We start from the raw sequence: 14,572 nt of genomic DNA on the forward strand, positions 1-14,572 counted from the left end.
ACAGCAGCCACCTACAATCCGCTCGCCTGAAAACACGCAAGATATAAGAATCAAGAGGTACAAACCCTCTCTATATCTCCGCCCTTGCACATCCCTCTCCTACAAAGTGTCCATCTTACTTACGCAGACTAGCCAAAAGCTGCGGCAGAACCACATCGTTGACATGCTGCCAGACCCCAGAACTATCCTGTCCCTTCAAGCTCGCACCCGCGTAAAAGGTGCCCCTGATACCCTGTAGCGCATACAAGTCCTTGTAGAAGCCGTTCTTAATATCCTCACTGCGTACCTACAGGTAGAATGGCGAGTGGCTGCTGAAGCGGACAAACTCGGGCTTACCGGCGGACTGGGGGAATGTTTGCGGGTTGACCTGATGCAGCTTGTTGAGGCCGGCGAGGATCTCGGATTTGACAAAGTGGTCGCTCTAGGGGTGGGATGCTGGGGTGCGGGGGCCCTGGTAGTAGACAGTGTGCAGCTTGGGGCTGCCGCTGAACTGGCCGTTTACGACACCTGGTAGAGGGGCGAGCATGAAAGGAGTGTTTTGCTTTGCGTTGATGGTGGTGGAGTTTGGCGGGAGGCCGGAGTTTTTGACGACGGAGGTGTAGTAGGCGCCGTTCAGGAATTTGGCGAAGACGGAGGCTTCACGGTTGTCGAGGTCGAAGGGCTTGAGGTAGTCCAATTTGGTGGGGATGGTGATGAGGAGCTTCTTGGCCTTGATGAGTTTCTTGCCCTTGGGAGTCTTGACGATGAGGGAGATGCCGGATTGAGTGCGATCGGCGTCCTGGACGTACGAGGATAGGAGGAGGCTGTCATCGGCGGCGAGCTCGGCAGTGGCGGCGGTGTAGAGCATGCTGTTGTTGTGGGCGGCGGTTGTGAGGAAGCCGGCTTGGAATGTCTGGAGGAGATCGAGGTTGAAGACACGGATGACCTCAAGAAGAGGGATGGTGAGCGGGTCACCAAGACCTGGGTTGTAGGTGGCCATCAAGGGAAGGGCAGCCTCGAAGCCGTATTGCTGAGCAACTTGCAACAAAGGCTGACTAAGGACGTCTGGCACTGGGTCTGGCACAAACAAGCCGGCAGTCAGCTCAGGCCATTGAGAAATAAGCTGAGCATATTTTGCAAGAGCCGTGGCGACAGCCTGCTGGTCTGGCGCCTGAGGGGGGATGACCTGCTTGCCAGATGTGAAGTCATACATGAAAGAGCTTGCGCCATTGAAGTTGATGGTGGTGAGAGGAATGTTGAAACGCCCAAAGTATTTCCTCACAAGATCAGCGTTATGGAAGATGACAACACCATAATCGATTGGGACACCACTCTCAGGGTCAGTGTAAGTCTCGGTGTGTCCTCCAAGGTGGTCGCTGATCTCAACCACAACCGAGGAGACATTCCTGTCCTTGAGCGCAATGGAAGCATACACTCCTGAGGAACCGCCACCGACGATGGCAACGTCCTAGTGAATACAATCCTTTGCGTCCCAATTCGAAGGGTCGTGCTTCTTAGAGTCGAGTTTCGGCAGAGCCGTTACCGCTGACGCCAACAGCGTAAGGGAAAGGATGTTAGATAGCATTATGATTAGCGATGAGCGTGGTGGAATGGTAATGAGTGTGATGACAGTCTCGGAGCGTGCTGATTGACAAACGATGCGCCCTCACTTCTTATAACGCAGCAGCGGCCCTCCTCGCTATTTGGGACTTGCCGTTGGCGGAGTGCAGCGCACGATGGAATTACCCCGACCTTTGTCAGGAGGCATCTCTGTTGCGGGCCTATCTTTGGGATCATGACCACAAACGACAAAGAGTTCGGTGCAGTCAATGAGGAGATGGCTCCATGAGAAGCGCCGAACCATGACGGCCACAAGGATGAGAGCCTTCCACTCCAAACTTTCACTGTTGATTGCCAGGACTGGTGGATCTCTGTGGCTACCGAGAAAGTTTGGTCCTTGGCCAGTCCAAGCGCAAGTTTTATGTGCGACAAGTCCACGACTTAGAGCATGCAGAAACCCGAAGAACTGTATGCGCACATCGACAGCTGTTGTTGTAGGATGCGAATCCCGTCGGCCCGACTCGAAAGGCTCCAAGTCGGTAGGGCGAACTCGCCCTAGGAGATTAATAAGCCATGCTCTTACAGGATTACGCATTCAAGGTTCCAAATCAAACCAAAAGAGGATTTGGTGCCTGACACGCTTTCAATGGGCCGATTGGGCTCCCGGCCAACACGACCAACGGTTGGGAAGCCGAAGACCTAGTGCGGTCCAACAGTAGGTAGATGAGTTCGCACATTGCACGGTATTCCTCATTGACCGTAGAAACCATCCCATTCGCGCGCTGAAAAGTTGTCAGTCGTCGATTATGTTTCTTGTGACGCGTTGAAGAGTCCCATTGCCACCGAGGTACCGTAACATACAGAAGCCTAACCACCAGACACACACCCCATTGCTCTGTGCTTACGTGTGTCGCTGTTGTTGAGGTTACGGTAGTAGGTGCTACACCGGAGTAGAACCGTTGCCGAGGGGCAATCTCCCTCTTCTCATCTCATTCTGTAGTAATCTCCCTCTTCTCATCTCATCCTGTAGCAATCTCCCTCTTCTCTTCCCATCCTGTAGTAATCTCCCTCTTCTCTTCTCATCCTGTAGTAATCTCCCTCTTCTCTTCTCATCCTGTAGTAATGAAGGCGCATCGGTGGCTGGGCAGGGCCCGTAGAACGACTGCCCTGCACCATCCATGTTCAACGCCACATCTGCCCGCACATAGGTACCTTAGGCATGGGGTACCGGTACGCACGAGCCCGAAACACTGCCGTCTACGGTTGATCATATATGACGGATAAGTCGTTACAGAAGATGGACGGACTGGACTGGCTTTGATGGAGGTCCGAAAGATGGAGGAGTAAGGTGTCGTAGTACCATGGTAGAATACGTGAGTGTAAATGTAAACCCCACCAAGACGTCATAGGTACCGGTAGGCTGAGCTGATTCACACAGCCACAGGCGCCCGATTGCGGGACTTGCCCATCGTTGACAGCTGCAATGATTTCTCTCTCGTTTCAACTGCTTCCATAGTGTGTATTGCTCACAGTGTTCGGATATCAGACACTCGCACCTCACGTGTCACGGATTCAAGACGGCCGTCGATCACAATTGGCCATATACAGTCCAAATCATTCGTAATCTCAGCCATCGCAGTTCAGCGCAGGCTTTTTGCCTGTCACCTCTCTCCCGCAGCTCTGGGCATTCGAGCATGGAGACACTGCGAACCGTTGTAGGCGCAGCTCGCAACCATGGCCGTTTTGCCAAAGTCTTCCCTTGGGTCAAAGCACCCTTCATCATCGCAGCGCCCATGCGTATCTTTACTGGGCCTGAGCTGGCATTCACAGTATCGGCATCGGGTGGCCTTGGCTTCATCGGACCTGGTGCGAAGCCAGAAGACACTGCCGCCGATTTGGCAACTACACAGGAGTTGCTCAGCAACACATCCTTGACAGCCTTTCCAACTGCCTTCTCCGTAGGCGGAAAGAAGCTTCCTGTCGGTGTTGGCTTTCAGCTCTGGAACGGTGACCTGGCAGCCGCAACAAAGGCTGTCAAGGACTATCAGCCTTGTGCTGCGTGGCTGTTTGCGCCCCGAAATGGTCAGAAAGAGTTGGACGAGTGGACTGCGAGTCTTCGAGAGGCATCTCCAGGCATCCACATTTGGCATCAAATTGGGACTGTTCAGGAGAGCATCGACGCAGCGCAAAGTGCCCATAAGCCCGACGTGCTAGTTGTACAAGGTGCTGAGGCTGGTGGACATGGAAGAGCCACAGACGGAATGGGAATCATGGCGCTGTTCCCAGAGATCGCAGACAACGTGCGCAATGCTAATATAGGACTCATCGCTGCTGGAGGCATTGTAGACGGACGAGGAGTCGCTGCTGCTCTGGCACTGGGAGCAGATGGTGTCGCAATGGGCACCCGCTTTCTTGCATCTTCCGAGGCGCGGATCAGCAAAGGCTACCAGAATGAAGTGGTGAGAGCCAAAGACGGCGCTCATGCTACAACGAGAACACATTTGTACAATCACCTAAGGGGCACTATGGGCTGGCCAGAGCAGTGGAGTCCTCGCGGCATCACTAATAAGAGTTGGGAGGAGCACCAAGCGGGCGTGCCATTTGAGCAGCTGAAGAATCGGCACGATGAAGCTTTAAAGACGGGGGAGGATGCATGGGGCGTGAATGGACGGACAGCTACCTATGCTGGTGCTGCAATTGGCCTTGTACACAGCGTTGAAGATGGCAGTACAATTACAGTGAGGCTGCGGGACGAGGCGAAGTCGATACTCAAGGGCTTGGGCAGTGAATTGTAGTGGCACATAGGCTGGTATAGTCGCATCCTGAGCATCAGGAGTCTAGTCTACGATGGGACTAGCGTTCCTCTGTCTCAGCTCCCCTCAGGCATCCAGCACCGGTGAAGCCAACAACTTCTGCATTCTAACAGACGATAAAGCCAGCTGTGACTCAATTATCGGGAGTCAAGGAAATGACACCTACAAAAGAATTTCTTTGATCGATCCTCTCCAGGCTTCTCCAATTCTTCCTTACTCTCCACTTGATCAAAATACCACTCTCTACAAACTTACTATCACACAATCATCACTCCAAACGAACTCCCATCTCCACTTGCTCATCCCAATAAATCAACATCAGCCTACCTAATATGCCCCTCAATCACTCACGCCTCGCAATTCCCCCTCCAACAACCACAAACCTCATCTCCAACTTCTCCCCCCAAACCATCACCTCCGACGCCCTCTCCACCCACATCATCATCCACCCACGCTTCCCCACCCTCGCCACCGCCTTCCTAACCCACAAACGCCTACATGGCTCCTCCTTTGAAAAAACCCTCTACACCCCCTCCTTCACATGGCGCCACCTCGTCGCCCGGCTGCTCGAAAAGCGACCACTCACTTTCATGAACGCCTTGGACTTCACCATTCTCCGCGACGGACGCAGCATCGACAATGCAAGCAAAGAATGGGATCGTAACGGCACGGCCGCACAGGACGAAAACGAATATCTCACATTGCAGGAATATCTCAGCTACGACGAAATCATGCTGGGTAGTTTACTCGGTGTAAGCGGATACAGTCACTTCATCAACAGCGGCTCGCGCTTCAATAGCAGCGTCCACGGTGCACCAGGGACGTTCCAGCCGCGCGGGGTGATTATCGGGGTTGTGGGCGCGCGATTCGAAAGACAGGGGCGGATGGATAGTGTGTATGTTCTCCCCCGTGGCAAGGAAACGATACAGCATCCCGAGCTCGTCGCCCTGTTTGAAGCGTGGTTTATGGCCAGGACGCAAAAGGGCGTGTCGTTTGATGACCAGATGTATATGGCGCGTATGAGGATTACAGTCGACATGTTATTGTGGGAGGCGAATGCGCGGGCAAGAGAGACAGGGTCAACCGCGTATTTGTATGTCTTTGGGCTTGGGCTGGGGGTGTGGCAGTACGACAATGCGCAGCCGGAATTGTATGTCGATACTTTTACCGCTGCTTTGGCTGCGCTGTCCCCGGGCAAGTTGCAGCATCTTACGACGCTGGAATTCGCATATATCAATGTTTCTTCCGCCGTTCAAGATCGTGTCTCGGCGGCGGCGGCGGCTCACAACATCAGGGTTCTCTTCAGCAAGCGCGATCCCGCTGCGAAGCTGGATACTGAGGAACTGCTGGTGCTCAGTTATGCATGGGATGGGAACAGTATGCCCGGAAATGAGTATTGGGCGGGGAGTCTGAGTGGGAGTGGGGATCCTGCGGCAGCATGTATGAGTACGATTGGAGAGTTGCATAATCCGCTTGTTAATGAAGGGTTCTTGGATAGGATTAGGGTTTGTGGAGGTGAGAAAGAGGTGTAGTGCTAAGAGGGGAGAGGGGTGAGAGAAGTCAGTAGTCTAATATGGCTTTCACATGTTCTCGTCTGTTATAACAAACAGTCCCCCTATAAGATATGTTTCGAGTGGAAATAAGTGTGCTGCTAGAAAATTGTCACAGTCTTTTCATGATAACGATAGCATGAAGCGCCTCTATGTCCTAAAACACGCACATCATTCATGTACACTATCAAAACCCCATCAACCTAAAACCCAAAACCTTAATTCCTGCCACCCTGCTTCACCTCTAAGCCGTTCAGATAACGGCACAAAAACAAGCACAGGATCCCCTTTATGAAAGCTAATGTGCGTGCATGGATGCCCTCGCCTGGAGCAAGCATCATCAGCGCTGACTTTGTGCTGTCCACCATATCTGTATGTGGTGGGTTCGTCCCCAAGGATGCCTTGAATGCAGGAATCACTGGCCAGTTGACTTGCGGGGTTGCGTATCATGCCGCCAAATTGTTTAAGGCAAGTCCGATTGCATCTGAAAAAGTTGACGAAGCGGGTACGGAGCTCCACATCTACAGTTAGTGGCAGATCGTCTATGGGTCTTAGGCTGTCATTGGGTGGGATTGATATCATTAGGCGCCGGCGCTTCCGAGGTGGAGACGCGGATGGTATTAGCGGTTCGCCCGAGGTTGAGGTAGACAGTGTCGATATTATGGTGTTGTTGTATTGGGGAGGATTCAAGGAGGGGAACGATGGAGTCGAAGATAAAGCGGGCGCCGAGTGGACGCTCATCAGATAGCGATCTTGGAGGGTTGAGTGATCGTGTTTAATGAAAGAATGGGGTGCGTATGCCTCACCCAGAGGTATGCTATTGCCTTGATTGTTGGATGTCATGAGTGTTTTGTCATCTTGCAGTGGAATAGTATGCAGGTCAGCTGCGGCGTTAGTATATCCTAAAGATGGACCATCTGTGGAAATTACCGATTGTTTTTTCTTCTCCTTTCTCATTATCTTCTTCTTCAATCTTGAATGATACCCTTCCTGTCTGCGCACCCCCTGGCCAGTTTGTTTCAGTAAAATTTAAGTTGGATCCGTGGGCCGTTTCCCTTGCTGCAGCGGACGCGAATGACTCGAACTTTTGAAGCAATTCGTATTGGACATCGTCGGCATTAGAAGGGGAGCTGATTGCAGCGAGAAGATATTCGCTGACAGCCACTGAGATTAGCCGAGTGTTTGATTGTATTTGTTTCATCGACGAACTATTGTAATAGGTCTATGTCTTCCAAAGCGTATTTGAGAATTGGCAATATGAGGCTGTGCGATAGCCCTGCAATACATTGTTCGCGCTCGGGCTCAGATATGTACTTCAACATATGGAGCATCCGCCGCGGATCCTGACATTCATTCGTGGAAGACGACATATTTGGGTAGGTGGGGTGTCATGCGCGGTGTATAGATGTTCGAGATGATATATGGAGGATTGTGGCCAGAAATTTGTTGGCAGCGATCCGATATGATGGCCAGGTGTTTGAGGAGGTGTAGACTGGCAAGGGTACTTTGTGAGTAAAGAAGTATCGGGGTGTAATGGTAACCACAACCAACCGATGTACTGTACCTGCTTCTTTGATTCTTTTATAAGTACTCACCTTGTATATCTGAGGCCAGGCTTCAGACATGGACTTTGGAGGGCAGCAAAAGTGCTGTTCACGCGGATATACTGATCCTTCTTCACTCTGGTCCTAGTGCAACCCACTCGCCATTCCATATACCATCTGTCTTGCAGCCAGGGCAGCTCTGATGATCACACCCAGTCGGTTTAGTGAAATCGTATTTTTCCCACGTGATATCTTCATCTCCATCTTCTTCCCCTCCCTCACTCTTCGTGGCCAGAACCTCTTTCTGTGCCTCCCCTACCTGGTGCGAAGCAGCTTCAGTCGCACTTTCCTTCTCCCCATGTCTGACATTTGCAACGTCAACTTCCACGCTCTGGACAACAGGCTCCTCCTCTTCCTTGTCTGCCTCCTTCTTCTCTGCCTCCTTCCCAACAGCAACACCAACCTTCTTGAACCTACTGCCACTCGCTGCTGCTCCCCCACCGATCTTCGTAAATCGACTACCCACTCCAGGCTTCTTGTTCGCATCCTCAACGTTGATGGTGCGCATGTCGAGCCCTTGCTTGGGCTTGTTGCCCTCGCTGTCGTTGTTGGCGGTCAACTTCTTCATGTCGGCCAAGCGTTGCCTGTGGTTGTGATCGTAGGAGCGGAGGTGGTTTTCATAGTCAAGCTGGCGAGGATAGCCCTTGTCGCATATGGCGCAGTTGAAGAGGCGAACGGCATTGGGGACAGGGTTATTTCGCTGGTGAGGCCAGGTTAGAGAAAAGTGGTGTGGCTAGTCATTGGCTGTTGGAGACTGTAGGAGCTCACTGGAGGCATCGTGGTACTGCAACAGGACTACTGCCCAGTTTGTGACAGGAATTGCAGACGTAATGCGCGATAAAACCCGTTTCTATCAAACTGTACAGTAAAGTTGTCAAGTCGTGAAGTCGCCATGTTTCTTTTGGTGTTGCGGCTCACCTGCCGTCGGTCAAGCACAGACCCACATACCTAGTCCACTCACCGAATCAACGTCATCCCAATAATCCACCCACCCTCTCGAAATCATGCCCAACTTTTTCATAACACCATACACTCGGCAATCAGTACAAGATGACGCCCGATCCAGAGCTGCCTCCGGTTGAAGACGAGGAAGCGGGCGTCATGGGACTCATGGAAATTGACCCCTCACCTATTGAAGAAGAGCCACTGCAGTACAAGGAAAGCAGTTACTTCGCCTCACGAGGCAGTCCAAACAACGACAGCGAAGAAGCAAGAGGAATACGGCGAATGAACACCCTGGGTCTACGATTAGGCGACCATGGACCAGCCTGGTGGCGTACGTTTACCCCTTGCCTGTAACCCTAAAACCCCCCCAAAGAATCAAATCACTAACCACAAACCCCCAGTCCTACGTATCCAAAAATACTCCTCCTACGCATTCACCCTCTTCTCAGCCTTCCACATAGCAAACACATCCCTCATCCCTCTCGCCACCCGCTCTGTCCCACAGGCAAACCGCTACCTACTCCTCACGAGGCCCTACTACCAATCAACCCTCACTGAGCCTCTACTCGTCGCCCTCCCCCTCGCCGCACATATCACCTCGGGCATTGCTCTGCGGCTATACCGCCGGCGTCAAGCCCTCCGCCGCTATGGAGCAGAGACCCGAACAGATAAACGAACAATTCCCTGGCCGGCGCTGAGTGGCACCAGTATATTGGGTTATGCACTGGTCCCATTTGCAGGGTTTCATATTTGGACTACGAGGCTGTTGCCATTGTATGCACATGGTGATTCGAGTCTGATCAATTTAAGCTACATCAGTCATGGTTTCGCATCACATCCTGTTGTTTCGTTTGCGGGCTTCTCGGCCCTTGTGGGTGTGGGCGTGTTTCATTTCGTTTGGGGTGCGGCCAAGTGGATGGGGTGGACGCCTAGTCAGGTGAAGATTACGGAGGAGCAAAGAGACTTGGTGCGGAAGAGGAGATGGTATGTCTTGAATGGATTGTCGGCGGGGGTGACGGCATTGTGGTTGGCGGGTGGCCTGGGCGTTGTGGGAAGGGATGGGAAGATGGTGGGCTGGGTCGGCAAGGAGTACGATGAGTTATACAAGTACATCCCGCTCATTGGGCGGTCATTTGGGACATTATCCAAGTTTCTTATAATGGAATGAGCTTGATGACGAATGGATAGACAAACAAGAGAGCGAGAGAGATGACGAGACATGTACAGAGGATAGGGCATGGCAAATAGAGCATGTTTTGCGTTGCATTATACTATACCCCAAGAAATAACGACCGCGCCATACATCCCAAACATCTATTCAAACAAAGCTAATAGTCTATGTATATCCTCCCCTCGAGCGGCTGCAACGAGCCACCAGTCGCCTTCGCATACGAGCTCACCAGCAACTGCATACCCTCCGTTCCATCCAGCCTCTGCACCTCCGTCGTAAAGTTCAACACAACCAACGCAGTCTTCTCCTGATACCTCTTCCTGTACACAAACGTCTCCCCACCCTCCGCATCCACAAGCTCAAACGTCCCATATACAAAAACATCCTTATGCTCCTTACGCAGCTTTAGCACGCGCTTGTAAAACGCCAATACGCTATCAGTCTCCTTTTCCTGCTTCGCCACATTGATTGCAGCATACTCGTCATGCACCCTCATCCACGGCTGCCCCGTCGAAAACCCAGCGTTGACACTGTCGTCCCACTGGAAAGGGAGGCGGGCGTGATCACGCGCCATGAGCTGCAGTCCGTATGCGATTCTCTCTTTGCGGGTTGGATCGGTGCCGTCGTGTGCGAGATGAACGGCTTCAGCCCAATAGTTTTGGGACTCGACGTCCTTGTACTCGTCCATTGCCCAGGATTTTGGCGCGTTGATCATGCCGATTTCTTGCCCTTGGTACAGGAATAAGGTGCCTGTTTGCCCAATGAGCCAGAGGGCAAGCATCTTGGCGCTTTGCCGTCGCCATTCGGGTGCGTCGTTGGCGAATCGTGAGACGCTTCGTCCATTGTCGTGGTTCTCGTTGAAGACGGTAGTCCAGGCGTCGGTGCCTTCGATGAAGCATTGCCATTTCTCGACGATTCGTTTCATCTCGGGTAGGTGCCACTGCGCAAAATCGTATTTGTCGTTGCAGCCCGGCGGGCCTTGGCCGAGGTGGGTGATGTCGAATTGGAAGACCATGTCTAGCTCTCGTTCCAGGGCACTGACGTAGGGAATCACCGACTCGGGATCTGGGCACATGGATAGCTCGCCGACTGTCACGACTTGTTGATTGTCGTATGTGCGGTAGTGGGAGAGAACTTCGCGGTTCATCTCCTTGATGTATTCGTGCATCCGCGGGCCGTTGCACCACATTTGTGCTGCTGGCTGGATATCGCTCGTCGGATCTGTTATGGGTGCGTCAACAAACGGTAGTACCTTGGAGTACTTGTTGACCGTGTCCACTCGGAAGCCATCAATTCCCTTGTCGAGCCAGAATCGCATTGCCGAGTCGTAAATCGCCTTTCTACACTCTTCATTCTCCCAGTTGAGATCTGGTTGCGATTTGTCGTATAGATGGAGATAGTATTCCTGAGTGTGTTCGTCCCACGTCCATGTCCCTCCTGCAAAGTAGGAGCGATAGTTGGTCGGTGGCATACGATTACCACTCTTGTCGTAGCGTGCAGGTGCCCAAAAATACCAGTCTCGTTTGGGATTGTCCTTTGAACTTCTGCTCTCCTTGAACCACGCGTGTTGGTCGCTGGTGTGGTTCACGACCAAGTCCAGAATGATTTTCATGTCGTTGTTGTGGCATGCTGCAATGAGTTTCTCGACGTCCTCGACGGTACCATAGGGGGTGTAAACGGCCTCATAGTTTGATATGTCGTAGCCCATGTCAATTTGAGGCGAGTCGAACATGGGCGATAGCCATACTACATCTACACCGAGAGAAGCGATGTAGCTGATTTTTTGTAGTACTCCAGGAATATCACCCCAACCATCTCCGTTGCTGTCTTTGAACGACGCTGGATAGATCTGATAGAACGTGGCTTCTTTCCACCAGACTCGCTTATGATGTAACGGGTCTGCGTGCGGCGACATTGTACAGTAGACACACGTGTATGGTACTTTTAATAAATATCTTGCGTCCGCTGTAGGGTTGAATCTGTTCCCTTGGTCTTCAAGTCTTGCAATTCATGTGGCTGCTTCCATAAGAATGTAAACGGTCTGTTTCCAAACAGGTATTGCAGAAAGAGAATGATCGGGTGATAGGCAATCGCTGCTCTATTGTGCGTTAACCAATGGCAGATATAATATCTATTAAAGGAACGGCTTTGGTCGTCAACTGGTCAGTGACAGTAGAACTCGGATAAAGGGAAGCATTCGAAAGGATAGGTGAAGTCAACACTTCGTCGCTGTCCTCATTTGTGTACATTGCCAGACGCAACTCGTCGATCTTTACTCAATTGCCTAATCGACCCAGTATTCGAACCTGCAATGTGGAGTCCGGAGTCTGAAGCGGGCCAGCCAGTCGCGTGCGATTACAATTCCCTCCCGCGTCGGTACCGCGTTGCTTCCGTCCAGCCTCCGACTTGCTTCCGACTTGGATCCACCGACGAAACAGGCAATAAACCTGCCTCCGTGTTGCTCCCGTCACAGTTCCAGGAACCAGACTCGTGGAAATATCGCCAAAGAAGTCTCCCGTTACCTCGGATACATATTTTGGGCATAGTTGGACTCGTCTTGGGGCCGAGTTTGGGGCGCCATGGGGTGAGTTCAGGGAAAATGTGGAGATCTCGCTAACCCGCAGATTTGCACTTCCTGATTCTGTAAACGATCACCATACTCGAGATCGTCATGTATAAAACCCATCGATTGCCCGACTGATGCTCCAACACCTCATCCGAGCCATCTTGTCAATTCATAGGTAGTCGGCTCCTTTCGACAACATGGCAGATAAAGAACATCAACAGTCAACAGAGACGAAGCTTGTTGCCCCTAATGAGGAGGCTCAACATGCAGCCGAGGATGAAAAGTCCATGGGCCTAATCCAGGCCATCAAGCTGTATCCAAAAGCTGTCGGCTGGTCAGTCGTGCTTTCGAGTGCGTTGATCATGGAAGGCTACGATCTCGCGCTTCTTGGTAGTTTGTACGGTAGCCCACAGTTCAATCGAAAATATGGAGTCCTGAACCCTGCTACTGGGAGGTATGGTGTCAGGGCAAGCTGGCAAAGCGCATTGTAAGACTTTTTCCCCCTGTAGAACAGCGATTTTGTGCTGATACGATTTAGGTCCAACGGCGCACGGGCTGGTGAAGTTATTGGCCTGATCATCAACGGTTTCGTCAGTGAACGCTATGGCTATCGGAAGACGATGATGGGTGCTTTGATGGCAATGAATGCGTTCATCTTTATCCTCTTCTTTGCACCCAACGTACAAACGCTGGTGATTGGTGAGGTGTTCTGCGGTATCCCTTGGGGCATGTTCCAGACACTCACAACACAATACGCATCCGAGGTCGCGCCGGTGCGCCTGAGACCGATTTTGACGACCTTTGTAAATATGTGAGCAGCATTGGACAGTTTTCTCACTCAACTGGCTAACAACAGCAGGTGTTGGGTATTTGGTCAGTTCATCGCAGCTGGAGTAAATCGTGCATGTGTACAACGCCCTGACCAATGGGCGTATCGCATTCCTTTTGCCCTCCAGTGGATGTGGCCACTGCCAATCATGATCGGAGTCTTCTTTGCACCTGAAAGTCCATGGTGGCATGTTCGCAAGGGCGACAGAGCTGGTGCCAGAGCGGCGCTTCTTCGCCTTACATCGCCTGAGAAGGATCCAAACTTCAACGCCGACGAGACAATCGCCATGATTGAACACACCAACGAGATGGAGAAGAATATGTCAGAGGGTACCAGATGGTCCGATTTGTTCAAGGGTACCGATCTTCGCAGAACTGAGATCGTCTGCTTTGCGTGGATCGCTCAGACCATCTGTGGAACCAATATCATGGGCTACTTGTAAGTGATTGACTGTGGCGCCTCTGCAGGCCGCCTGCTGACTTTCAATAGTGCATATTTTATGCAAAAGGCTGGACTACCCACAGTCCAGTCCTTCAACATGTCGATGATCTCACTCGCGCTCGGACTGATCGGTACAGCGGGCTCGTGGCTGTTGATGCAACACTTTGGTCGACGGACGATCCACTTCTCGGGTGGCTGCATACTCTTCTTGATTCTCATTATCGTCGGATCATGCTCGTTTGCTGGAACTGAAGCTTCGAATTGGGCCATTGGCGCCGTGCTCATCGTTTTCGTCTTCGTGTACGATTTCACCATTGGGCCGGTCACCTACTCTATCGTATCTGAAATGTCGTCGACCCGGCTGAAAGCAAAGACGATCGTGCTTGCCCGCGCATTATACAACATTTCCAACATTGTTGTCAATGTGCTTACCAACTATCAACTCGGAGAGGCCAACTGGGCGTGGGGTGCAAAGACTGCCTTCTTCTGGGCCGGAACTTGCGGATGCGTCGTGGTTTGGGTATACTTCAGGCTCCCTGAGCCAAAGGGTAGAACATATGGAGAACTGGACATGCTGTTTGAGCAGAAGATTAGTGCGAGGAAGTTTGCCAGCACCCACGTCGATCCATATGGTTCTGGACATGGTCTGGAGAAGACGCTGAGCGAGAAGGCAGCGGCACATCCAGAGTGGAAGGAGTGAACCAACATTCCTACACCATGATATAGAACATGGCCATGAAACTATCCCTCTAGCTTTCAAAAACAAAGAGCTACTATTTGATGTTGTTTGAGGTCAACTTTCAATGAAGACCTGGACGCGACCCATCTCACAAGGCAGAGGCTCTACTGAGCTCGATGTGTCGTTTGATAGAGCCACCCTCGCTACCACCTCCACTGAAGCCACTTGATAACAATGTTGTCACCAAAGACCACCGCCTACCTCTTAGTGAGCCCCTTGCTCATTCTCATCTTCTTCAAGGGCTCGGAAGAGTTGTGTGTCATCCTCGGCATTGTTGTTTCGTAGGTCCTATGCTACATCCTCCTTCGCTGCACAACACTGTCGACTGGCTACCGAAACGCCTTCCACGCCTATGTCTTCCTATATTTCGTGCTG

The 14,572-nt window shown here is 51.9% G+C and overlaps 8 protein-coding genes across 8 annotated transcripts; 4 read left to right on the top strand and 4 right to left on the bottom strand.

Annotated features, from left to right (window-relative positions):
• Positions 1 to 421: 421 nt before the first annotated feature.
• IAQ61_002494 (uncharacterized protein) lies at positions 422 to 1,564 on the bottom strand (the record flags this gene model as incomplete). Its single annotated transcript, XM_066095565.1, has 2 exons — positions 422 to 1,447; positions 1,523 to 1,564. 2 exons carry the CDS (start codon positions 1,562 to 1,564, stop codon positions 422 to 424), a joined length of 1,068 nt encoding a protein of 355 aa, XP_065954401.1.
• Positions 1,565 to 3,233: 1,669 nt separating this feature from the next.
• On the top strand, positions 3,234 to 4,334 carry IAQ61_002495 (uncharacterized protein; the record flags this gene model as incomplete). Its single annotated transcript, XM_003834347.2, has 1 exon — positions 3,234 to 4,334. The coding sequence occupies one exon, from the start codon at positions 3,234 to 3,236 to the stop codon at positions 4,332 to 4,334; it is 1,101 nt and encodes a 366-aa protein (XP_003834395.2).
• A 350-nt stretch (positions 4,335 to 4,684) lies between these two features.
• IAQ61_002496 (uncharacterized protein) lies at positions 4,685 to 5,884 on the top strand (the record flags this gene model as incomplete). The annotated part of the gene is made up of 1 exon (XM_003834348.2): positions 4,685 to 5,884. The coding sequence occupies one exon, from the start codon at positions 4,685 to 4,687 to the stop codon at positions 5,882 to 5,884; it is 1,200 nt and encodes a 399-aa protein (XP_003834396.2).
• A 216-nt stretch (positions 5,885 to 6,100) lies between these two features.
• On the bottom strand, positions 6,101 to 6,859 carry IAQ61_002497 (uncharacterized protein; the record flags this gene model as incomplete). Its single annotated transcript, XM_066095566.1, has 1 exon — positions 6,101 to 6,859. The coding sequence occupies one exon, from the start codon at positions 6,857 to 6,859 to the stop codon at positions 6,101 to 6,103; it is 759 nt and encodes a 252-aa protein (XP_065954402.1).
• A 720-nt stretch (positions 6,860 to 7,579) lies between these two features.
• On the bottom strand, positions 7,580 to 8,283 carry IAQ61_002498 (uncharacterized protein; the record flags this gene model as incomplete). The annotated part of the gene is made up of 2 exons (XM_003834350.2): positions 7,580 to 8,206; positions 8,275 to 8,283. The coding sequence occupies 2 exons, from the start codon at positions 8,281 to 8,283 to the stop codon at positions 7,580 to 7,582; spliced, it is 636 nt and encodes a 211-aa protein (XP_003834398.2).
• Positions 8,284 to 8,556: 273 nt separating this feature from the next.
• Positions 8,557 to 9,619, top strand: IAQ61_002499 (uncharacterized protein; the record flags this gene model as incomplete). The annotated part of the gene is made up of 2 exons (XM_003834351.1): positions 8,557 to 8,782; positions 8,853 to 9,619. The coding sequence occupies 2 exons, from the start codon at positions 8,557 to 8,559 to the stop codon at positions 9,617 to 9,619; spliced, it is 993 nt and encodes a 330-aa protein (XP_003834399.1).
• A 160-nt stretch (positions 9,620 to 9,779) lies between these two features.
• Positions 9,780 to 11,537, bottom strand: IAQ61_002500 (uncharacterized protein; the record flags this gene model as incomplete). The annotated part of the gene is made up of 1 exon (XM_003834352.1): positions 9,780 to 11,537. The coding sequence occupies one exon, from the start codon at positions 11,535 to 11,537 to the stop codon at positions 9,780 to 9,782; it is 1,758 nt and encodes a 585-aa protein (XP_003834400.1).
• Positions 11,538 to 11,919: 382 nt separating this feature from the next.
• IAQ61_002501 (uncharacterized protein) lies at positions 11,920 to 14,158 on the top strand (the record flags this gene model as incomplete). The annotated part of the gene is made up of 5 exons (XM_066095567.1): positions 11,920 to 12,206; positions 12,368 to 12,675; positions 12,727 to 12,999; positions 13,048 to 13,455; positions 13,507 to 14,158. Exons 1-5 carry the CDS (start codon positions 11,934 to 11,936, stop codon positions 14,156 to 14,158), a joined length of 1,914 nt encoding a protein of 637 aa, XP_065954403.1. The 5' UTR covers positions 11,920 to 11,933.
• Between the last annotated feature and the right edge of the window lie 414 nt (positions 14,159 to 14,572).

This window comes from Plenodomus lingam, assembly GCF_022343315.1.
Source record: "Plenodomus lingam strain CAN1 chromosome Unknown contig_14, whole genome shotgun sequence".
Taxonomy (NCBI): Eukaryota; Fungi; Ascomycota; class Dothideomycetes; order Pleosporales; family Leptosphaeriaceae; genus Plenodomus; species Plenodomus lingam.